Below are 25,658 nucleotides of genomic sequence, written 5' to 3' on the forward strand. Positions count from 1 at the left end.
TAGCAACATTAGCACATAGATGTAAATTGAACATTGTTTTTTTTTTCATGGAGGTGTCAGGACCACTTGGCACCACCTACTGGTGTGGAGTGTTCATTTTTTTTCATTGTCTGAAGTTCACTGTGATGTTAATTACTGGAGGATGGAAGTCTGTGTCTCAGTTGTGCTTCAGTCTTGTTGCTAAGCAACATTAATCATGTCGTTGATGAATCAGTGATTCCAACATGTGGTTCAAACTGATGTTTCTGACACTTTTGCTGATTTACATTCTAACTTTATTTAACCCGGTGCTTAACAACGCTGTGTTTGTGTCTGTGATCCTCGTGGTTCTGATCCCAGTCAGTCCCATCCAGTTCGAGGTGGACATCAGAGCCAGTCTCCAAGACATAACGAGTTTGGTGAAAAGGGACGCGGACGAGATGCTGGGGGGCCTGCAGCTGGACCCCAGGGGGGTGGGCAGAGTTACCGAGGACCTCAGAAAGGTGGGCAGAGTCTTGGAGGCCTTCATAACAGGCCCGCAGAGTAAGTATCTGGATGGAGGGACTATGTCCCCGTCTCAACACTGTCCTCCATCGTTTTTGCTTGTATTTTGTCTTATTTTTGGGCTTTTTTATGCACCGCACTGACCGCACGCCAGAATTCCACATCAGGAGGTGGAGTTTGTTCTGTCATAAAGGATTATGATTATGTGACTATATGATGGCGGTTTATATAAAAAATATTAATTCTCTGATGATAAAATCCCATCAGGCCCAACGCGCATATCTTTAATAAAGCAGCGTGGCTCTGAGCATCGCCCCAATGGGGAGAAGTCCCAAATGGTGCAGATTCATCCTTTAAGATGCCAAGTTCCAGTGATGATCTGATGAAATTTTAATGTGAATAACTTATTATTAATGTGAGGAAAAAAAGGGGAGGAGCAGAGGGTGACCTATAAGAGTGGAGGAAGGTCCACACAGGTGGATCACATCCTGTGTCCGAGATGGAAGCAGGACAGAGTGCAGATATATATATATATATATATATATATATATATATATATATATATATATATATATATCAAAGAAAACATCCATCATCTGCCTGAATGATTACCGGCCTGTTGCTCTGACCCCGGTAATCATGAAATGCTTTGAGCGGATTCTTCTAAGGCACATCAGAGACTTCATTCCTGCGGACCTGGACAGCCTTCAGTTCGCCTACACAGGGAACCGTTCAACAGAGGATGCTGTTTCCATCACTCTGCACACAGACCTGACTCATCTGCAGCACCCTAACACATATGTTAGGATGCTATTTGTAAACTTCAGATCAGCTTTTAACACAGTCATCCCAGACAAGCTGACACTGAAGACACCAGTTGGGTTTGCCTGTGCTGCTGTGCTCTTGGATCAGAGACTTTCTTACCAATAGGTCTCAGGTGGTGAGAATAGGTGACCTTACATCGTCTTCTCTGGTCCTTAACACAGGCACTCCGCAAGGCTGTGTGCTTAGCCCAGCCCTCTTCACTCCTTGTACACACGATTGTACTGCCATCCACCCCACAAACACAGTTGTGAAGTTTGCAGATGACACCACAGTAGTCAATCAATCAATCAATCAATTTTTTTATATAGCGCCAAATCACAACAAACAATTGCCCCAAGGCGCTTTATATTGTAAGGCAAGGCCATACAATAATTATGTAAAACCCCAACGGTCAAAACGACCCCCTGTGAGCAAGCACTTGGCTACAGTAGGAAGGAAAAACTCCCTTTTAACAGGAAGAAACCTCCAGCAGAACCAGGCTCAGGGAGGGGCAGTCTTCTGCTGGGACTGGTTGGGGCTGAGGGAGAGAACCAGGAAAAAGACATGCTGTGGAGGGGAGCAGAGATCGATCACTAATGATTAAATGCAGAGTGGTGCATACAGAGCAAAAAGAGAAAGAAACAGTGCATCATGGGAACCCCCCAGCAGTCTACGTCTATAGCAGCATAACTAAGGGATGGTTCAGGGTCACCTGATCCAGCCCTAACTATAAGCTTTAGCAAAAAGGAAAGTTTTAAGCCTAATCTTAAAAGTAGAGAGGGTGTCTGTCTCCCTGATCTGATCCAGCCCTAACTATAAGCTTTAGCAAAAGGAAAGTTTTAAGCCTAATCTTAAAAGTAGAGAGGGTGTCTGTCTCCCTGATCTGAATTGGGAGCTGGTTCCACAGGAGAGGAGCCTGAAAGCTGAAGGCTCTGCCTCCCATTCTACTCTTACAAACCCTAGGAACTACAAGTAAGCCTGCAGTCTGAGAGCGAAGCGCTCTATTGGGGTGATATGGTACTACGAGGTCCCTAAGATAAGATGGGACCTGATTATTCAAAACCTTATAAGTAAGAAGAAGAATTTTAAATTCTATTCTAGAATTAACAGGAAGCCAATGAAGAGAGGCCAATATGGGTGAGATATGCTCTCTCTTTCTAGTCCCCGTCAGTACTCTAGCTGCAGCATTTTGAATTAACTGAAGGCTTTTTAGGGAACTTTTAGGACAACCTGATAATAATGAATTACAATAGTCCAGCCTAGAGGAAATAAATGCATGAATTAGTTTTTCAGCATCACTCTGAGACAAGACCTTTCTGATTTTAGAGATATTGCGTAAATGCAAAAAAGCAGTCCTACATATTTGTTTAATATGCGCTTTGAATGACATATCCTGATCAAAAATGACTCCAAGATTTCTCACAGTATTACTAGAGGTCAGGGTAATGCCATCCAGAGTAAGGATCTGGTTAGACACCATGTTTCTAAGATTTGTGGGGCCAAGTACAATAACTTCAGTTTTATCTGAGTTTAAAAGCAGGAAATTAGAGGTCATCCATGTCTTTATGTCTGTAAGACAATCCTGCAGTTTAGCTAATTGGTGTGTGTCCTCTGGCTTCATGGATAGATAAAGCTGGGTATCATCTGCGTAACAATGAAATTTAAGCAATACCGTCTAATAATACTGCCTAAGGGAAGCATGTATAAAGTGAATAAAATTGGTCCTAGCACAGAACCTTGTGGAACTCCATAATTAACTTTAGTCTGTGAAGAAGATTCCCCATTTACATGAACAAATTGTAATCTATTAGACAAATATGATTCAAACCACCGCAGCGCAGTGCCTTTAATACCTATGGCATGCTCTAATCTCTGTAATAAATTTTATGGTCAACAGTATCAAAAGCAGCACTGAGGTCTAACAGAACAAGCACAGAGATGAGTCCACTGTCCGAGGCCATAAGAAGATCATTTGTAACCTTCACTAATGCTGTTTCTGTACTATGATGAATTCTAAAACCTGACTGAAACTCTTCAAATAGACCATTCCTCTGCAGATGATCAGTTAGCTGTTTTACAACTACCCTTTCAAGAATTTTTGAGAGAAAAGGAAGGTTGGAGATTGGCCTATAATTAGCTAAGATAGCTGGGTCAAGTGATGGCTTTTTAAGTATGGTTTAATTACTGCCACCTTAAAAGCCTGTGGTACATAGCCAACTAACAAAGATAGATTGATCATATTTAAGATCGAAGCATTAAATAATGGTACGGCTTCCTTGAGCAGCCTGGTAGGAATGGGGTCTAATAAACATGTTGATGGTTTGGATGAAGTAACTAATGAAAATAACTCAGACAGAACAATCGGAGAGAAAGAGTCTAACCAAATACCGGCATCACTGAAAGCGGCCAAAGATAACGATACGTCTTTGGGATGGTTATGAGTAATTTTTTCTCTAATAGTTAAAATTTTGTTAGCAAAGAAAGTCATGAAGTCATTACTAGTTAAAGTTAATGGAATACTCAGCTCAATAGAGCTCTGACTCTTTGTCAGCCTGGCTACAGTGCTGAAAAGAAACCTGGGGTTGTTCTTATTTTCTTCAATTAGTGATGAGTAGAAAGATGTCCTAGCTTTACGGAGGGCTTTTTTATAGAGCAACAGACTCTTTTTCCAGGCTAAGTGAAGATCTTCTAAATTAGTGAGACGCCATTTCCTCTCCAACTTACGGGTTATCTGCTTTAAGCTACGAGTTTGTGAGTTATACCACGGAGTCAGACACTTCTGATTTAAAGCTCTCTTTTTTTAGAGGAGCTACAGCATCCAAAGTTGTCTTCAATGAGAATGTAAAACTATTGACGAGATACTCTATCTCACTTACAGAGTTTAGGTAGCTACTCTGCACTGTGTTGGTATATGGCATTAGAGAACATAAAGAAGGAATCATATCCTTAAACCTAGTTACAGCGCTTTCTGAAAGACTTCTAGTGTAATGAAACTTATTCCCCACTGCTGGGTAGTCCATCAGAGTAAATGTAATGTTATTAAGAAATGATCAGACAGAAGGGAGTTTTCAGGGAATACTGTTAAGTCTTCTATTTCCATACCATAAGTCAGAACAAGATCTAAGATATGATTAAAGTGGTGGGTGGACTCATTTACTTTTTGAGCAAAGCCAATAGAGTCTAATAATAGATTAAATGCAGTGTTGAGGCTGTCATTCTCAGCATCTGTGTGGATGTTAAAATCGCCCACTATAATTATCTTATCTAAGCTAAGCACTAAGTCAGACAAAAGGTCTGAAAATTCACAGAGAAACTCACAGTAACGACCAGGTGGACGATAGATAATAACAAATAAAACTGGTTTTTGGGACTTCCAATTTGGATGGACAAGACTAAGAGTCAAGCTTTCAAATGAATTAAAGCTCTGTCTGGGTTTTTGATTAATTAATAAGCTGGAATGGAAGATTGCTGCTAATCCTTCGCCCCGGCCCGTGCTACGAGCATTCTGACAGTTAGTGTGACTCGGGGGTGTTGACTCATTTAAACTAACATATTCATCCTGCTGTAACCAGGTTTCTGTAAGGCAGAATAAATCAATATGTTGATCAATTATTATATCATTTACCAACAGGGACTTAGAAGAGAGAGACCTAATGTTTAATAGACCACATTTAACTGTTTTAGTCTGTGGTGCAGTTGAAGGTGCTATATTATTTTTTCTTTTTGAATTTTTATGCTTAAATAGATTTTTGCTGGTTATTGGTAGTCTGGGAGCAGGCACCGTCTCTACGGGGATGGGGTAATGAGGGGATGGCAGGGGGAGAGAAGCTGCAGAGAGGTGTGTAAGACTACAACTCTGCTTCCTGGTCCCAACCCTGGATAGTCACGGTTTGGAGGATTTAAGAAAATTGGCCAGATTTCTAGAAATGAGAGCTGCTCCATCCAAAGTGGGATGGATGCCGTCTCTCCTAACAAGACCAGGTTTTCCCCAGAAGCTTTGCCAATTATCTATGAAACCCACCTCATTTTTTTTGACACCACTCAGACAGCCAGCAATTCAAGGAGAACATGCGGCTAAACATGTCACTCCCGGTCTGATTGGGGAGGGGCCCAGAGAAAACTACAGAGTCCGACATTGTTTTTGCAAAGTTACACACCGATTTAATGTTAATTTTAGTGACCTCCGATTGGCATAACCGGGTGTCATTACTGCCGACGTGAATTACAATCTTACCAAATTTACGCTTAGCCTTAGCCAGCAGTTTCAAATTTCCTTCAATGTCGCCTGCTCTGGCCCCCGGAAGACAATTGACTATGGTTGCTGGTGTCGCTAACTTCACATTTCGCAAAACAGAGTCGCCAATAACCAGAGTTTGATCCTCGGCGGGTGTGTCGTCGAGTGGGGAAAAAAGGTTAGAGATGTGAACGGGTTGGCGGTGTACACGGGGATTCTGTTTAGGGCTACGCTTCCTCCTCACAGTCACCCAGTCAGCCTGCTCTCCCGGCTGCTCGGGATCTGCCAGGGCGTAACTAACGGCGGCTAAGCTACCTTGGTCCGCACCGACTACAGGGGCCTGGCTAGCTGTAGAATTTTCCACGGTGCGGAGCCGAGTCTCCAATTCACCCAGCCTGGCCTCCAAAGCTACGAATAAGCTACACTTATTACAAGTACCGTTACTGCTAAGGAGGCCGAGGAATAACTAAACATTTCACACCAGAGCAGAAAGTGCGGGAGAGACAGGAGAAGCCGCCATGCTAAATCGGCTAAGAGCTAGTAGCTACGCTAAGCTAGCGGATTCCTAAAAACACGCAAAGTGAATAATGTGTAAATAATTATAGTAGTGGGTCTCATTTCAGATAATAATGAGACCCACTACAGAGAGGAGGTCCAGCAGCTTATTCAGTGGTGTTCAGTTAACAATCTGACACTAACACGCGGAAGACCAAGGAGGTCATTGTGGATTTTAGGAAGGCTAAGAAAACAGACCACGTCCCCCTCCTGATAGGCGAAGAAGTGGTGGAGCGTGTGGATAACATCACATTTCTGGGCCTCATATTACATCTGATCTGTCTTGGTCTAGAACACCTCCCATCTGGTGAAGAAGAAGCAACAAAGGGCTCTTCTTCCCCAGGAAACTGAAATGGGCTGGATTATCCTCCCGACTGCTGGCAAACTTTTACAGGGTCACAATAGAGAGCATCCTCTGCCTTAATGTGACTGTGTGTTATGGCAGCTGTACGGCCCAGGAGAAGAAGAGTCTGGCGCAGGTGGTGAGGACAGCACAGGGCATTGTTGGCTGCCCCCTCCCAGACTTGGACTCCATTTATGAGGGTCGTGTCAAGAAAAGGGCCAAATCTATTGCTGCGGACCCCAGTCACCCGGGCCACAGACTGTTTGTACCGCTTCCATCAGGCAAGCGGTACAGAAATATAAGGGTTACTACAAACAGACTGAGAGACAGTTTTTTCCTAGGGCTGTCAGAGCTATTAGCCCTTGCCCCCCTCCCTTGTAGTTTTTTCATATACACCCCATCATTCTATAGTTATCGACACATAGACACATATGCACACACACACACACACCTTTTTAGGGACTGTAATCATGCATTCAGTATATCTGGCCTGTTTTATTTATTTATTTACAGGGTCTGCAACTCCTGGCACATTACACTTTATTTATAGAACTGTCATGCACACAGCACTTTTATCTATAGAGCTGCTATGCGTACAGCACTTTTTGATATTCCCTGCTGCATTTCTTTGCCTACTGTATTCTCTGTGTATATACTGTAGTTGAATGTGTATTTTTGTCCTTTGTCTTAAATTGTTGTATGAGGTTTTACGATGTTACGATGTCGTATGTTAGACAAGGTGAAGCTGCAATTTAAATTTTGTTGAATTTTATTCAATGACAATAAAAGGCATCTTATCTATCTTATCTTATCTTATATATACACATTTTACAGCATGGCCTCTAGATTAGAACCAATAAATCAGAATGTTCATGCTGAGCCTGATCGCTCCTGTTCTCTGATTGGCTGCAGGCTGGGGAGGGCGGAGCAAACCACTGCTGAGGGTCTGAAGATCATTTTGTGTTCGGGCAACATTCAGGACCAGACTGTGAGTCAGAGAGTGTCTCTGTCTGTGTGTTTCTGTCTGTCTGCATCTCTCTTTCTGTCTGTCTGTGTGTCTCTGTCTGTCTGTGTATGTGTCGCTGTCTGTGTGTCTGTGGTGATATCTTTTAAACACAAAGAGCAATTCAAGTCGAACTCAGTGGACCGTCTTCCCCAACACAGGTCATGTAAAGGTCATAGGTCTAAGGTCAAATCAAAGGTCACTATCTGAATTAATGACCATATCCGAGGAACTGGGTGAGAAATGGAAGTGTCGAAGGATCAGGTCTCTGACCCTGGTGACGTCTCATGATGACAGCAGGAAGTGGTGGTTTCTGTCCAGCTTCTTGGTGGAGCAGAGGAGAGGAAAAAAATCCTTCAAAGGTTCTCCAGAAATCTGTATCTCCTTCATAGTTGCCTGGATGTCTTGGTGGCTTCCCTCACTTGTCTCCATCTTGTAAACTCACTCAGTTTTTGAGACCTGCTTCCTGCAGACAGATTTACCATACAGAACACTGGCTACAGGACACTGAGTGTGAATTACAATTTGGTCACATTGTCACAGGCCTGGACCCAAAAAGGCTGGACACAAATGTGAGACTCACACCAGAGCATAGTGTAAAGGGTTTTAATGGAGAGCCAGAATAAGGTCGGTACGCAGATAAGTAGGCCAGAATTGGTAATGGTATCCAAAACATGAGACAAAGTCGAGGTCAAAAACGGGCAAAAGGTTCAGAACGGCAAGACAAAACAAGATCAAGAACGCTGGAACGAAGACACAAAGGGAACAATGAACTGGCAAAGCATGAGTGCAAGCAGAGGGTTTAAATAACAAATGATTAAAGCAGATGAGATGCAGGTGTGGGAGAGCAAACAGGAAAAGGGCGTGACAACCAAGAGACAAGACACACCCAGATCCCAACACCAGACAAGAGTGTGCAGTAAACAAACACCAAGCAGACCACATCATGAACAGACATAAATCCCACATGACGCACATTGTACACACATTGTCTGTGTATAAAAGTTTCAATGTTTTTTTAAAATTTGTTGAATTAAGCTGAAAATTGACACCTCAAGAACACTGTGATTGGTTTTCTTTGAACTCTCACGGTGCTTTAAAGAGGCCGCGTTACAGAAACTCTCTGTCCAAATACATATAGACTGTTTTGTAGTGTTTTTTTATTGTAGCGCCCCCTGTTTGCACGACTGTTATTTTCTTCATATCTTTCTTGTTGTGTTTAAAACTTAGAAATTTACAGAAGAGAAGGACTTAAACTGCTGATTTAATTTGAGCAAAAAGGACGGCCGTTAAAAGTACCTGTAGCGTCACTGTGATGAGTTTATTCAAGATAATTCAAGAGTTTATTCAAGTTTTTTTTTGGGTTTTTTTTTTCAGTTTGTGAATTATTTTGGCTGATTTTATAATCTGATGGACGTTTCCATCATATTGATCCTCAGACTGACGTCATCATCAACACCATCTCAGAGAACCTGGACCTGGACCAGGGAGCCATTTCAAAGGCCATCCTGCAGGCGGCTGGGTCCAAACTGCAGTTAGCCGGTTCGTGCCAGTGCCTCAGCGCGGCCATGCTGAAGTACGGTCAAGTCGTCATCACCGACGGCTTCAAGCTGAAATGCCAGAAGGTTTTTCATACTGTTTTGTCCCTATTGGGACAAAGGATCGGGGTCCGGCTGAGAAGGTGAGCGGCCACACTGACCACAGCTCAGTTATGATTGGTCAGTTTGTTTAATGACATCATACTTAAAAAAAAAAAAAAAACTTAGAATGAACTTTTTTGTCTTTTTAAAATTTGTATCACTTACAAATGTACATGTGTATGTACACTATACATGTACGTACTCATAAATACATAAATATATATGTATGTACATGTCTGCACCCCCAGAGTTGTGATTGGACACAGCTGCCACATGTAGGTGTGGCTGGGGTGGGTGTAGCCTTAATTTGTTTTGTTTTTTGGGGGGGGATCTTAAATCAGATCGTTTTTTGTATTATTTTCTTAAGCAGAATAAAATCATCCCTGTGTTTTTGCTGTAGATGTTGGAATCGATTATCAGGTTTTGCCTGGACGAGGCTGAGAGACATCAGATGAGATCACTGTCCTTCCCCGCGCTTGGAACAGGAAACCTGGGCTTCCCCAAAGACCTGGTGTCCAGACTCCTGCTGAGGGAGATCCACACCTTTCAGCAGCAGAGGACCAACAATACCTGAAGGAGGTGGACATAGTCATCCACCCCAGTGACAGCCAGACGTTGGACGTGAGTCTCCACATTTGTCTAAAGTAATTAATTTAGATTGTAGCACCTCCTCCAGTGAACAAAAAGGGGCGGAGCTATGTGATGCTTTATCTGGAAAAGTGGTTTTTACGGGTTTAATATGCGTTTTGCAGAGAGGGTGGTATTTGGTTATCTGTCCCTGATGGCTGTCCTAGATTAAGACTACAATCCAGGTTTCCAGAAGGTGTGCCTGTGGTGGTGACGGTTCTTGTTTTTGGGCCTCGAACTTTGAGCTCAAGAGAGGCCTGGAAAAATGTGATGGTGTCACAAGGTCACTGGATGGTGGTTTGCGACAGTAAAACCTGTGGACCAGGTCAACAGTCTGTCAAAGGCCATGTGTTTGTTAGCATACAGAGACATTTCCATGTTAAACAAAGCCAAACACAGACATGTCTCGATCGACCCTGGATGCAGATATCCTGTCCGGGAATCAATCGATCATCAGACACTGGGTCTCGAGCATGAACTGTTCTTAAGAACAAATTTGTTCCATGTCCTGCTTATGACGTTTTTACGAAGATTGTGGCATTCATGAATGTTTTCTTATCCAGGACTTGTTCTTACCTAAGAACACATCCTACGAACATTCAGGAGTACTCTGACGCACATTTCAGTGCCGGCATGTTGTCACATTGGTTACGTTGTTTGCTTATGTGCAGTTCTTTAAAATACGATATTGCAGTGATATGTCTGTGATACAGTTGTATGCAAAGGTTTGGGCACCCCTGATGATTTTCATGACTTTCCTTTATACATCATTGGTGTCTGGATCAGAAATTTCAGTTAAATATATCATATAGTGGACAAACACACGTGATATTTGAGAAGTAAAATGAAGTTTCTAGTATGTACAGAAGTGTGCAATAATTATTTAAACAAAATTGGGTAGGTGCATAAATTGGGCACCCTTGTCATTTTATTGATTGAATACATGTAGCACTAATTATTGGAACACAAAATTGGTTTGGTAAGCTCACTGACCCTTGACCTCCATACACATGTGAATCCAATCATGAGAAAGGGTATTTAAGGTGGCCATTTGCAAATGTTTCTCCTCTTTGCATCTCTTCTAATGAGTAGCAACATGGGAGCCTCTAAACAACTCTCAAATGACCTGAAAACAAAGATTGTTGATGTCAGTGAGCTTCCCAAACCAATTTTCTCTTCCAATAATTAGTGCTAAATGTATTCAAATCAATAAAATGACAAGGGTGCCCAAATTTATGCACCTGCCCAATTTTGTTTAAATAATTATTGCACATTTTCTGTAAATACTAGAACTTCATTTCACTTCTCAAATATCAGTGTGGGCAGCACAGTGGCTTAGTGGTTAGCACTGTTGCCTCACAGCAAGAAGGTCGTGGGTTCACTTCCCGCGGCCTTTCTGTGTGGAGTTTGCATGTTCTCCCCGTGTTTACGTGGGTTTCCTCCGGGTGCTCCGGTTTCCTCCCACATCCAAAGACATGCGGGTTAGGTGAATTGGAATCTTTAAAAATTGTCCTTAGGTGTGTGTGTGTGTGTGGGTGGGTGTGTGTGTGGTGTTTGTCTGTTTGTGGCCCTGCAACAGACTGGCGTCCTGTCCTGGGTGTACCCCGCCTTGTGCCCTATGACTGCTGGGATAGGCTTCAGCCCCCCGCGACCCTTAATTGGACTAAGTGGTAGAAGATGAATGAATGAATGAAATATCAGTGTGATTGTCTGCTATATGATATATTTAACTGAGATTTCTGATCCAGACAACCAATGATTTATAAAGGAAAATCATGAAAATTATCAGGGGTGCCCAAACATTTGCATACAACTGTATGTTATTTAAAATCTGAACTTAAACGTATCTATTGTCTTCAATTTCAGTTTCAATTTATTTCCTGCTTTTAAACTCAGATAAAACTGAAGTTATTGTACTTGGCCCCACAAATCTTAGAAGCATGGTGTCTACCAGATCTTTACTCTGGATGGCATTTCCCTGACCTCTAGTAATACTGTGAGAAATCTTGGAGTCATTTTTGATCAGGATATGTCATTCAAAGCGCATATTAAACAAATATGTAGGACTGCTTTTTTGCATTTACGCAATATCTCTAAAATCAGAAAGGTCTTGTCTCAGAGTGATGCTGAAAAACTAATTCATGCATTTATTTCCTCTAGGCTGGACTATTGTAATTCTTTATTATCAGGTTGTCCTAAAAGTTCCCTAAAAAGCCTTCAGTTAATTCAAAATGCTGCAGCTAGAGTACTGACGGGGACTAGCAGGAGAGAGCATATCTCACCCGTGTTTGGCCTCTCTTCATTGGCTTCCTGTTAATTCTAGAATAGAATTTAAAATTCTTCTTCTTACTTATAAGGTTTTGAATAATCAGGTCCCATCTTATCTCAGGGACCTCGTAGTACCATATCACCCTAATAGAGCGCTTCGCTCTCAGACTGCAGGCTTACTTGTAGTTCCTAGGGTTTGTAAGAGTAGAATGGGAGGCAGAGCCTTCAGCTTTCAGGCTCCTCTCCTGTGGAAACCAGCTCCCAATTCAGATCAGGGAGACAGATACCCTCTCTACTTTTTAAGATTAGGCTTAAAACTTTCCTTTTCGCTAAGGCTTATAGTTAGGGCTGGATCGGGTTGACCCTGGACTATCCCTTAGTTATGCTTTGCTTTAGACGTGGACTGTGGGGGGGTTTTCCCATGATGCACATGTTTCTTTCTCTTTTTGCTCTGTAGCATCACTACTCCGCATTTAATCATTAGTGATCGATCTCTGCCCCCCTCCACAGCATGTCTTTTTCCTGGTTCTTTCCCTCAGCCCCAACCAGTCTCAGCAGAAGACTGCCCCTCCCTGAGCCTGGTTCTGCTGGCGGTTTCTCCTGTTAAGAGGGAGTTTTTTTCCTTCCCACTGTTGCCAAGTGCTTGCTCACAGGGGGTCGTTTTGACCGTTGGGGTTTTTCATGATTGTGTATGGCTTGCCTTACAATATAAAGCGCCTTGGGGCAACTGTTTGTTGTGATTTGGCGCTATATAAAAAAAAAGTTGATTGATTGATTGATTGATTTCCTTTATATAGCGCCAAATCACAACAGAGTTGCCTCAAGGCGCTTCACACAGGTAAAGTCTAACCTTACCAACCCCCAGAGCAACAGTGGTAAGGAAAAACTCCCTCTGAGGAAGAAACCTCAAGCAGACCAGACTCAAAGGGGTGACCCTCTGCTTGGGCCATGCTACAAATATAAATTACAGAAATAATTCACAGAACAATTCACGGACGAATATACAAGAATTGCTGTTGGCGCATAGGACAGGAGGGTCGCCAACACAAACAACTCCCATCTCTGGATGGACCTGCACCTTAAACAGAGAAAAAACAGAATCAGGCATCAGAAAGACAAAAAATACTGTATAATTTGCCAGTATTAATCAACAAGAAAAACAGAGAAATACTAAGGTGATCGCCGGCCACTAGCCCTAAGCTTCACTAAAAGACCCAGAATTTAGGTAAAGTTGAGGCTGCAGCTCGCTCCAATTACTAATAACATGAATTAAAAGAGAAAAAGCGTAAAACAAAACTGTACCAGTATGCTAGCCATATGAAAGGGAAAATAAGTGCGTCTTAAGTCTGGACTTGAAAGTCTCCACAGAATCTGACTGTTTTATTGATGCAGGGAGATCATTCCGCAGAACAGGGGCATGATAAGAGAAAGCTCTGTGACCCGCAGACTTCTTATTCACCTTAGGGACACAAAGTAGTCCTGCACCCTGAGAACGTAAAGCCCGGGCCGGTACGTAAGGTTTAATTAGGTCAGCTAGGTAGGGAGGTGCCAGTCCATGAATAATTTTATAGCTTAGTAGCAGAACCTTAAAATCTGATCTCACTGGGACAGGAAGCCAGTGAAGAGATGCCAAAATGGGTGTAATGTAGTTGTACTTTCTGCTTCATGTCAAAAGTCTGGCTGCAGCATTCCGAACCAATTGGAGAGCCCTAATGCTAGACTGCAGTAAACCAGAAAATAGAACATTGCAGTAGTCCAATCTAGAAGAGATGAACGCATGGATCAAGGTCTCAGCATCAGCCATAGACAGGATGGGACGAATCTTCACTATATTTCACAGGTGGAAGAAAGCAGTCCTAGTAATATTTCTAATATGGAGACCAAAGGACAATGAAGGATCAAAAATTACCCCAAGGTTCCTCACTTTGTCGGTATGATGTATGACACACGAGCCGAGGCTGAGCGTTAACTGGTCAAATTGATGCCAATGTCTCACTGGACCAAGAACCATCATTTCAGTCTTTTCAGAGTTTAAAAGTAGGAAGTTTCTACACATCCAACTTCTCACTGCTGCAAGGCAATCTTCTAAGGATTTTATGTGAACGAGATTACCAGCAGTTGTCGGCATATATAACTATCATCTGCATAGCAGTGAAAGGTAATCCCAAAACGCCGCAACACCATCTTTACTAATAGTGAGTTGAAACAAATTTTATCTTTACAGTGAGTTAACTGATATTCAGTTAAATTAATTCACATTTTCAAGGTAGTTGGTGAACTTCAGTTTTTACAGTGTACCAGCACTCTAACATCAATCAAGTGGAGTATCAGCCACACAGGGAGGGGATGGAAGCAGGTCTGTGTTCAGACACTCCTAAAACGTAGGGTTGGGGAAAATTAAATATAAAATGATTTAGATTTTTTCCCATAGCCTACCAGAGAGTGCCGTCTCCCTGATTATGGTCCTGATGCGCTGGGCCAAGTCGGACAGCTTTGGGGTGTCTGCTGTTCCCCTTCCAGTCCGCTGGTGTGTAATTGAGTGTCTTGAACAGCAGCATTTCATTTCTGTGTGTGTGTGTGTGTGTGTGTGTGTGTGTGTGTGTGTGTGTGTTGTGTGTGTGTGTGTGTGTGTGTGTGTGTGTGTGTGTGTGTGTGTGTGTGTGTGTGTGTGTGTGTGTGTGTGTGTGTGTGTGTGTGTGTGTGTGTGTGTGTGTGTGTGTGTGTGTGTGTGTGTCTAAGAATGTGCCACCTCACAGTGCTAAGTGCCCAGGTCCGTCTGTCTGAGGACTCTCACTGTGACCAGCATGGCCAAACACTATAGAAATTTGTGACTTCATGGTGAAGATGAGGACAGAGTTTCACATACAGTCTTAGAAGAGAATTTGTCAGAATTGCTTAACTGTTCCATTTAATTCTTTGTTTTCTTCCAGTGTTTCACCAGAGAGTTCAAAGGTCAGCCACAGGGAAATGGCCAGCGTGTCCCGCAAAATGTTCACGAGTCACCGATGCAGCCATCACCCAGCCAATCACAGCAGTCCTCAGGTGAGACAGCTTAAACGTTTTTGGTTTATAGCCGTTCTTCGTAGTCAGTATTGTTATTATTATGAAGGGCACCATTAGGGGGCGCCACAGCAGACCATCTGTCCTCTGCATCTTCTGCACATCCTTAAAACTCCTCTTTGTCCTCCCTCCCTTTTCTCCTTCTGCCTGATGGCTCCATCTTCAGCATTCTCCTCTCTATATACCCTGCATCCCTTCCTGACTCACTCTTTCCACATCATCCAGCATTTTTTCTCTCTCATTTTCATCAGTCAACAGCACCTCAAAATAGTACCTCCACCTTCTTAACACACTCTCCTCATTTGGCAGCACATTTCCTTCTGCATCCTTTATCACTCTAACCTTCTGCAATCAATCAATCAATCAATTTTTTTATATACCGCCAAATCACAACAAACGGTTGCCCCAAGGCGCTTTATATTGTAAGGCAAGGCCATACAATAATTATGTAAAACCCCAACGGTCAAAACGACCCCCTGTGAGCAAGCACTTGGCTACAGTGGGAAGGAAAAACTCCCTTTTAACAGGAAGAAACCTCCAGCAGAACCAGGCTCAGGGAGGGGCAGTCTTCTGCTGGGACTGGTTGGGGCTGAGGGAGAGAACCAGGAAAAAGACATGCTGTGGAGGGGAGCAGAGATCGATCACTAATAATTAAATGCAGAGTGGTGCATACAGAGCAAAAAGAGAAAGAAACAATGCATCATGGGAACCCCCCAGCAGTCTACGTCTATAGCAGCATAACTAAGGGATGGTTCAGGGTCACCTGATCCAGCCCTAACTATAAGCTTTAGCAAAAATCAATCAACTCAATCAACTTTTTTCTTATATAGCGCCATTTCACAACAAACAGTTGCCCCAAGGTGCTCCATATTGTAAGGCAAGGCCATACAATAATTATGAAAAACCCCAACGGTCAAAACGACCCCCTATGAGCAAGCACTTGGCAACAGTGGGAAGGAAAAACTCCCTTTTAACAGGAAGAAACCTCCAGCAGAACCAGGCTCAGGGAGGGGCAGTCTTCTGCTGAGACTGGTTGGGGCTGAGGGAAAAAAACAGGAAAAAGACATGCCGTGAAGGGGGGCAGAGATCGATCACTAATGATTAAATGCAGAGTGATGCATACGGAGCAAAAAGAGAAAGAAACAGTGCATCATGGGAACCCCCCCACAATCTACGTCTAAAGCAGCATAACCAAGGGATGGTCCAGGGTCACCCGATCCAGCCCTAACTATAAACCTTAGCGAAAAGGAAAGTTTTAAGCCTAATCTTAAAAGTAGAGAGGGTATCTGTCTCCCTGATCTGAATTGGGAGCTGGTTCCACAGGAGAGGAGCCTGAGAGCTGAAGGCTCTGCCTCCCATTCTACTCTTACAAACCCTAGGAACTACAAGTAAGCCCGCAGTCTGAGAGCGAAGCACTCTAATGGGGTAATATGGTACTACGAGGTCCCTAAGATAAGATGGGACCTGATTATTCAAAACCTTATAAGTAAGAAGAAGAATTTTAAATTCTATTCTAGAATTAACAGGAAGCCAATGAAGAGAGGCCAACACGGGTGAGATATGCTCTCTCCTGCTAGTCCCCGTCAGTACTCTAGCTGCAGCATTCTGAACCAACTGAAGGCTTTTTAGGGAACTTTTAGGACAACCTGATAATAATGAATTACAATAGTCCAGCCTAGAGGAAATAAATGCATGAATTAGTTTTTCAGCATCACTCTGAGACAAGACCTTTCTGATTTTAGAGATATTGCGTAAATGCAAAAAAGCAGTCCTACATATTTGTTTAATATGCGCTTTGAATGACATATCCTGATCAAAAATGACTCCAAGATTTCTCACAGTATTACTAGAGGTCAGGGTAATGCCATCCAGAGTAAGGATCTGGTTAGACACCATGTTTCTAAGATTTGTGGGGCCAAGTACAATAACTTCAGTTTTGTCTGAGTTTAAAAGCAGGAAATTAGAGGTCATCCATGTCTTTATGTCTGTAAGACAATCCTGCAGTTTAGCTAATTGGTGTGTGTCCTCTGGCTTCATGGATAGATAAAGCTGGGTATCATCTGCGTAACAATGAAAATTTAAGCAATACCGTCTAATAATACTGCCTAAGGGAAGCATGTATAAAGTGAATAAAATTGGTCCTAGCACAGAACCTTGTGGAACTCCATAATTAACTTTAGTCTGTGAAGAAGATTCCCCATTTACATGAACAAATTGTAATCTATTAGACAAATATGATTCAAACCACCGCAGCGCAGTGCCTTTAATACCTATGGCATGCTCTAATCTCTGTAATAAAATTTTATGGTCAACAGTATCAAAAGCAGCACTGAGGTCTAACAGAACAAGCACAGAGATGAGTCCACTGTCCGAGGCCATAAGAAGATCATTTGTAACCTTCACTAATGCTGTTTCTGTACTATGATGAATTCTAAAACCTGACTGAAACTCTTCAAATAGACCATTCCTCTGCAGATGATCAGTTAGCTGTTTTACAACTACCCTTTCAAGAATTTTTGAGAGAAAAGGAAGGTTGGAGATTGGCCTATAATTAGCTAAGATTTGTTAGCAAAGAAAGTCATGAAGTCATTACTAGTTAAAGTTAATGGAATACTCAGCTCAATAGAGCTCTGACTCTTTGTCAGCCTGGCTACAGTGCTGAAAAGAAACCTGGGGTTGTTCTTATTTTCTTCAATTAGTGATGAGTAGAAAGATGTCCTAGCTTTATGGAGGGCTTTTTTATAGAGCAACAGACTCTTTTTCCAGGCTAAGTGAAGATCTTCTAAATTAGTGAGACGCCATTTCCTCTCCAACTTGCGGGTTATCTGCTTTAAGCTACGAGTTTGTGAGTTATACCACGGAGTCAGACACTTCTGATTTAAAGCTCTCTTTTTCAGAGGAGCTACAGCATCCAAAGTTGTCTTCAATGAGGATGTAAAACTATTGACGAGATACTCTATCTCACTTACAGAGTTTAGGTAGCTACTCTGCACTGTGTTGGTATATGGCATTAGAGAACATAAAGAAGGAATCATATCCTTAAACCTAGTTACAGCGCTTTCTGAAAGACTTCTAGTGTAAAGAAACTTATTCCCCACTGCTGGGTAGTCCATCAGAGTAAATGTAAATGTTATTAAGAAATGATCAGACAGAAGGGAGTTTTCAGGGCACATCCTGCACATCCTTTCCAGCTCGTCCCTTCTGCTTGGACAGTCAGTAAAACTTCTTTTTCTCTTTCCTTTATGTTCATGAACATTTGTTCTTAGTGGAACAACAAAACTGTAAAGAAAACACAGGCAAGAGAAATCTGCTGGTTCAAACTCAGAATTAGTTTAATCGAGAGAGCTGTTGTTATCCCTGTTAGAACAGCTGGTGAGTTTGTTTATTTTGAAACCTGTGATGGTTCCTTGAAACAGGATTTGGGCAGTTTTAGAAATGGGATGGCGGTTGGTTTTTTGGAGGTGTATTGATGTGCCTGGTTGATAATTTTCTAGATGGTTTCCTCAGCGTGAACTATTTAAAAACTTGATCTTTGTGTTTCAGCCTCTTTTGGATGGGTGTCCTCACCCTCTCTTGGTGTGTACCAGATGCAGATGGGTCAGCTAACTCTCAAGGTGTCGTCTGGCGACATCACCAAGGAGACCAGTGACGCCATCGTCAACTCCTCCAATGCGGACTTTACTCTTAGGACAGGTGATTGTCCGTCTCTTCTGTCAGTGCCACACATCAAGGTCTAGAAGTTCCTGTCATCAATATTGAGCAGTTGGACATCTTGATGAACTTGCAGTGATAAAAATATGAAAATCTTCACCAGTAATCATCATATTTCTGTTGACCAACATGCTTATAGATTTTTATAGACATGAACTTGGCGGCTGTCTGAACGACAGTCGATCTAAACACTGGCTGTGATTCAGATCCATAAAAGAGGAAAGTTTTACACTCTGAAATCAAGTTGTTTTTTTTTTTTTATTGATCCTTTTTTTTTTTTTTTTTTAACAGGTGTGTCCAAGGCGATCCTAGACGGCGCAGGACCAACGGTCATGAATGAATGCCGTCTTATTGGTGTGTGCTCCATTTTAATCTGAATTCATTTGCATGCTGTTTAGTTTTTATTTTATTTTGTATCTATAACTTTAGCTTTTAACTGCACATTTAACTTTGAAGCTTTTTGATCCAGATCCTGATCAGATCTCACTCTGCTTTTATCTCTACTGGCTGTTGTTTGGTTTTCCTCAACAATATAATATACTGAGTAAGTTCTTTCGGTTTCTCCTCTGTTTCACTCGGGGTTGGACAACAGATTTGAGGTGGATCTGTATGTTAATTTGGCACCAGTTTCACACCAGATGCCCTTTGTAACCCAACTCCACATTACATGGACAGTGTGGCAGGTGTGGGTTTGCACCGGGAACCTTCCACACGGGAAACAAGCACACTGAACCGCTTGGCCACCACACTGTCCTTCCTCAAAACTATAGTAATTTTTACAAATTTTATAAAACATGTCAAGTCTTAGGGTGGCGCAGTTGTTTAGTAGTTAGTACTGTTGCCTCATAGTAAGACGGTCCTGGGATCGAGTCCCACCTGGTCCTTTTTATTTGGAGTTTGTGTGTTCTCCCCATGTTTATGTGTGTTCCCTCCGGGTGCTCCGGCTTCCTCCCACATACAAAAACGTGCAGGTTAGGTGGACTGGAAACTTTAAATTGTCCGTAGGTGTGAGTGAGTTCAACTGCCAGCCCATGAACATGTTTCCAGACTTGAGATTCATTCATTCATTTTCTATACCCGCTTAATTCAGTCAAGGTCATTGGGGGGGTGGACCCTACCCCAGCAGTCACAGAGCAAGAGGCGGGGTTCATCCTGGACAGGACACCAGTCTATCACAGGGAGACATGAAGACAGACTAATTGGTAACAGCAGAACTTGGCCCCTGGGAGACCTTGGCCCAGGTTAGAGTTAGGGTTGGGGGGGAAGGTATGGGGTTAGCCTTGGCCCCAGTTGACACCTGGCTGACTTCTCTTGTATCTGGGAGTTTAATGTGCAGAACAACAGATGACCTTCAGTTTGAATCTGGCTTCGAGATCTCCCTTCAGGGTTATTTAAAATGATGGTTTAGCCTCTTTAACCCTAACCTCAGTCCCATTAGGAACATGTGGAACGTACCTGAAAGACTTGCAGCAGGACACTGTCCCCAAATGTTTTTAGCTGATTAGAACGCTCAGCACCTCCACCTGTAACAGGATGGAATGGAATGAGATTTATTATCATTGTCATTACAAATGCAACAGCAATGAGATTACGTTTACACTCCAGTTACCTCAGAATACAGCAATTAATCCACAATTATTACTTGTTTACCGTAATAATGGCACACATCACAATTAAAGACAACACATATACACTTGGCATTGTTTATGTGCTCTAAACTTGAAGCAGTCCGTCATTCAAATTGAGGCAAAGTGGGTGAAGGCCACAGCAAACGTCAGTCGCGCCGCCATCAGCTTGGGACAGAACGGGGACCTGTCGCAGCTTAAACCGTGCAACCCCCAGAGGGGAGGGGTGGCATGAGCGGTGGCCGGGATGGGGTGTGTGATGGGGACAAGAGGGGAGGTGGTGGTGGAGCATGCTTCAGTCTTTGTCCATGTGTGAGTCAGTATCTGTCCTTGTGTCTGGAGTTAGAGAGATAAGGAGGCAGCCAATATTCACCAAGGCTGTAGAGATTCTTCTGGAGGAAACAACGGGGCATTTGTCCTTCAGAGGCTGATAAGCCTGCCGTGTTTGTGGTTGAGCAGTGAAAACACTTTTACAGCTTCACATGACAAACCAGATCCCAATTTATGAATTATTCCCAGTCTCTGAAATCTTTCACCTTCCCCTGCAAGGTGCGCATTTGCCATTTGCTCCAAGATGTTTTCCAATTTGCGTCTGAGTTCAAGGGTTAACGCAGTCTGAGAATGCATCGCCTTGCCCAACTCATTAATCATGACGGACAAGTGAGGGGTCGTAGCTTGGCGGCAGCCGTCTTGCCTATTTTCCGGTTGGTCAGGGCAGCACATAAGCCAATAAGTACCAGCCCTCCTACTATGAAACCAAATATGAATAAATCCTTGACGTCCTCCACAGAGAATGATGCAAAGCATGCGACACGCCACGTCTCCCAGGCATCGAGAGCGTAGCCCTCAGGGTAGATTCCATCTGGGCACACAGGGTCCCCCGGGCCTGATCTTCTTGTAGAAAAAATGGTGTCAATAGCGTTCAGAGACCAGCTGATCAATTCCATGGTTAATCCAATGTAGTTTGAAGAATTCACAGTCTGGTGAAGTAGGGACTTTGAAGGTTGGAGCAGAGATAAAGGAGAGAGGAGGAGATGCGACTGCCCTCGCCGGAGTCCCAAGTTGAATCCTGAGCTGAAATTGTGGACTTCCTCACAGGCTCACAGACAGGCTTAGATATTCGTGTCATGTCCTTGTGACGTCAGTAAATCTGTTTGTTCCTGGTCCATTCCAGTGGGCCTACAGGGGATGTACGCCTGTCTTTTTTATACTCTCTCTAGACTTTTGGTTTGACTTGAGTGTTAAACGTGTGCTGAATTTGTTGTATTTGGTTTATTGTCTGCAGTGAACACTCAAGGTCTCCAGCAGCGTCCGTGGATCCAGACCTCTGCCGGGCTGCTGCCCTGCAGGTCCATAATTCACATCGTGGGACATAACGATCCTGAAAAAATCAAAGACCTGGTGTATATGGTGCTGAAAGCCTGCGAGGACCAAAAGTACCAGTCGGTGTCCTTCCCCGCTCTGGGAACAGGTCTGTGCACTCACGTTCTGCTCATCCATCAAAACCTTTTCCACCAGTGAAACAGATTCTGGTCTGTTGACCATAATGTCCCTGGAACCCCTTGTTTACGCCACAAAGTGTTCAAAGCCAGACTTCCCGGCGGCTCATCGTGTGTCCGTAACGCTTCCCGTTCCAATACACTCAGACACCGTTTGATTTAATGAAGTGAAAACTCATCAGCCCCAAATGACCCCGGAGGAGACGGCACGTGTCCTCTTACCCATCAAAACGTTAACATATTTAACTGATCATTAGAATCTTCTCAACAGAATAAAACAGATCCTTCAAATTTCTCAGAAGGTTCTGGAACTGAGTGGAGCAGGTGGATCTGTGGGATAGGAGTTGGAGTAACAAGGGTTGGATTCTACCTGTCTGCATCCTTGGACTTGATGCTCCTCATCAGCATGGTTTCAGTCCGTCAGTGGGTACCAGCCTCTGCTGGAGACTAAGCTTGTGACGGACTGGCGTCCCATCTAGTGGGAGTCGTAGACTCTCAACCACTTCATGCCACAGTATCCAGAGACGAGCACCAGCCTGAAGGGCCTGGATAGGACTTCCTCCTACTTTGGAAGAGAACTAAAGTGAGAACCACACCTAGAACCATTATTTCCAAAATATATAACAACCACCAACGTTCCAACAAGGAAAAATCAGTGATTTATCCAAGAAGTCAAACAAGTACCACAACGAACGTCTAGTTCCCAACCTGTAGTCTGACTCCTCCTTTAGGGAGTACCAAAGGTCACAGGGGGTGCCTGAGGGTTTGTCTGCTCTGTGGTATCAAACTTATTAAATAAAGGCATAATAAGACGCTTGACAATTAAAACTCATGAAAAAGATCATTTTCTTTGGATGAACCAAAATGGGAGAACTTGTCATGTGGATCCCCACCCACTCCAAAAAAATGGAACAAATCACTTCTTCAAGATGTCGGATGATGCTCAGCTTTTTTTTAGGTACAAGTAAGTGAAGCTCTAAAGAAAAAAGGTTGGGAACCACTGGCCAAAGGAACTACTCTCCCCTGTTCAGGTCAGACTTTATGGTTCCACCTTTAGAAAGAAAATCAGATTCTCAAATGCCAACAGTTAATGAACAAGAAGAACAGACTCATGTTTGGCAGGAACCACTTTGAGGAACCCCTTTGGGGTGAGGTTCTGTAAAATGACGAGTCAATGGTGCAGCTCTTTGGAACTCGTGGGTTCTAACCATGGAAGGTCTCTGTACTGGACAGACCCTTGGTTTTCTACAGAGACCTGGAACAGTCTAAATGACCCTCTTTTCTGGGCGTCACCATGTTGAGAGCCCTGCCCACACTGATTCACAATGAACTCATTAATGCATTTTCATGTGTAATGAAAAAAGTCTGAACACGCCCCTCTCTCCGAGTCTGATCCACCAGCTAATGGCTAGCTTCGGTTCAGGTGTTTATTCATTAATATTTTGGGGGTCTACACAGTGGTTCTCATTACTGCTTACTTTGGTGGACAGAAAAAGAAATGAGCTGTGTGTTTTCTCAGTAATCACGCATTAAGTGGACAAACCAACAACTGCTAAAAGGGCTAAGACTGTTAGCATACAACATGAAATAATCAATCAATCAATCAATTTTTTTTATATAGCGCCAAATCACAACAAACAGTTGCCCCAAGGCGCTTTATATTGTAAGGCAAGGCCATACAATAATTATGTAAAACCCCAACGGTCAAAACGACCCCCTGTGAGCAAGCACTTGGCTACAGTGGGAAGGAAAAACTCCCTTTTAACAGGAAGAAACCTCCAGCAGAACCAGGCTCAGGGAGGGGCAGTCTTCTGCTGGGACTGGTTGGGGCTGAGGGAGAGAACCAGGAAAAAGACATGCTGTGGAGGGGAGCAGAGATCGATCACTAATGATTAAATGCAGAGTGGTGCATACAGAGCAAAAAGAGAAAGAAACAGTGCATCATGGGAACCCCCCAGCAGTCTACGTCTATAGCAGCATAACTAAGGGATGGTTCAGGGTCACCTGATCCAGCCCTAACTATAAGCTTTAGCAAAAAGGAAAGTTTTAAGCCTAATCTTAAAAGTAGAGAGGGTGTCTGTCTCCCTGATCTGAATTGGGAGCTGGTTCCACAGGAGAGGAGCCTGAAAGCTGAAGGCTCTGCCTCCCATTCTACTCTTACAAACCCTAGGAACTACAAGTAAGCCTGCAGTCTGAGAGCGAAGCGCTCTATTGGGGTGATATGGTACTACGAGGTCCCTAAGATAAGATGGGACCTGATTATTCAAACCTTATAAGTAAGAAGAAGAATCTTAAATTCTATTCTAGAATTAACAGGAAGCCAATGAAGAGAGGCCAATATAGGTGACATATGCTCTCTCCTTCTAGTCCCCGTCAGTACTCTAGCTGCAGCATTTTGAATTAACTGAAGGCTTTTTAGGGAACTTTTAGGACAACCTGATAATAATGAATTACAATAGTCCAGCCTAGAGGAAATAAATGCATGAATTAGTTTTTCAGCATCACTCTGAGACAAGACCTTTCTGATTTTAGAGATATTGCGTAAATGCAAAAAAGCAGTCCTACATATTTGTTTAATATGCGCTTTGAATGACATATCCTGATCAAAAATGACTCCAAGATTTCTCACAGTATTACTAGAGGTCAGGGTAATGCCATCCAGAGTAAGGATCTGGTTAGACACCATGTTTCTAAGATTTGTGGGGCCAAGTACAATAACTTCAGTTTATCTGAGTTTAAAAGCAGGAAATTAGAGGTCATCCATGTCTTTATGTCTGTAAGACAATCCTGCAGTTTAGCTAATTGGTGTGTGTCCTCTGGCTTCATGGATAGATAAAGCTGGGTATCATCTGCGTAACAATGAAAATTTAAGCAATACCGTCTAATAATACTGCCTAAGGGAAGCATATATAAAGTGAATAAAATTGGTCCTAGCACAGAACCTTGTGGAACTCCATAATTAACTTTAGTCTGTGAAGAAGATTCCCCATTTACATGAACAAATTGTAATCTATTAGACAAATATGATTCAAACCACCGCAGCGCAGTGCCTTTAATACCTATGGCATGCTCTAATCTCTGTAATAAAATTTTATGGTCAGCAGTATCAAAAGCAGCACTGAGGTCTAACAGAACAAGCACAGAGATGAGTCCACTGTCCAAGGCCATAAGAAGATCATTTGTAACCTTCACTAATGCTGTTTCTGTACTATGATGAATTCTAAAACCTGACTGAAACTCTTCAAATAGACCATTCCTCTGCAGATGATCAGTTAGCTGTTTTACAACTACCCTTTCAAGAATTTTTGAGAGAAAAGGAAGGTTGGAGATTGGCCTATAATTAGCTAAGATAGCTGGGTCAAGTGATGGCTTTTTAAGTAATGGTTTAATTACTGCCACCTTAAAAGCCTGTGGTACATAGCCAACTAACAAAGATAGATTGATCATATTTAAGATCGAAGCATTAAATAATGGTAGGGCTTCCTTGAGCAGCCTGGTAGGAATGGGGTCTAATAAACATGTTGATGGTTTGGATGAAGTAACTAATGAAAATAACTCAGACAGAACAATCGGAGAGAAAGAGTCTAACCAAATACCGGCATCACTGAAAGCAGCCAAAGATAACGATACGTCTTTGGGATGGTTATGAGTAATTTTTTCTCTAATAGTTAAAATTTTGTTAGCAAAGAAAGTCATGAAGTCATTACTAGTTAAAGTTAATGGAATACTCAGCTCAATAGAGCTCTGACTCTTTGTCAGCCTGGCTACAGTGCTGAAAAGAAACCTGGGGTTGTTCTTATTTTCTT

General features: G+C 42.8%; 1 protein-coding gene across 1 annotated transcript in view; it reads left to right on the plus strand.

Annotated features, from left to right (window-relative positions):
* Positions 1–25,658, plus strand: part of LOC117511321 (protein mono-ADP-ribosyltransferase PARP14-like) — a 95,868-nt gene that overhangs the window by 28,943 nt on the left and 41,267 nt on the right. Inside the window, 11 exon segments of the mRNA XM_034171350.1 lie at positions 340–522; positions 7,332–7,407; positions 8,862–9,062; positions 9,064–9,093; positions 9,095–9,103; positions 9,463–9,598; positions 9,601–9,683; positions 14,888–14,999; positions 18,561–18,710; positions 19,020–19,082; positions 21,639–21,824. Coding sequence (XP_034027241.1) covers positions 340–522; positions 7,332–7,407; positions 8,862–9,062; positions 9,064–9,093; positions 9,095–9,103; positions 9,463–9,598; positions 9,601–9,683; positions 14,888–14,999; positions 18,561–18,710; positions 19,020–19,082; positions 21,639–21,824 — 1,229 coding nt within the window.

Source organism: Thalassophryne amazonica, chromosome 5, assembly GCF_902500255.1.
Source record: "Thalassophryne amazonica chromosome 5, fThaAma1.1, whole genome shotgun sequence".
Taxonomy (NCBI): domain Eukaryota; kingdom Metazoa; phylum Chordata; class Actinopteri; order Batrachoidiformes; family Batrachoididae; genus Thalassophryne; species Thalassophryne amazonica.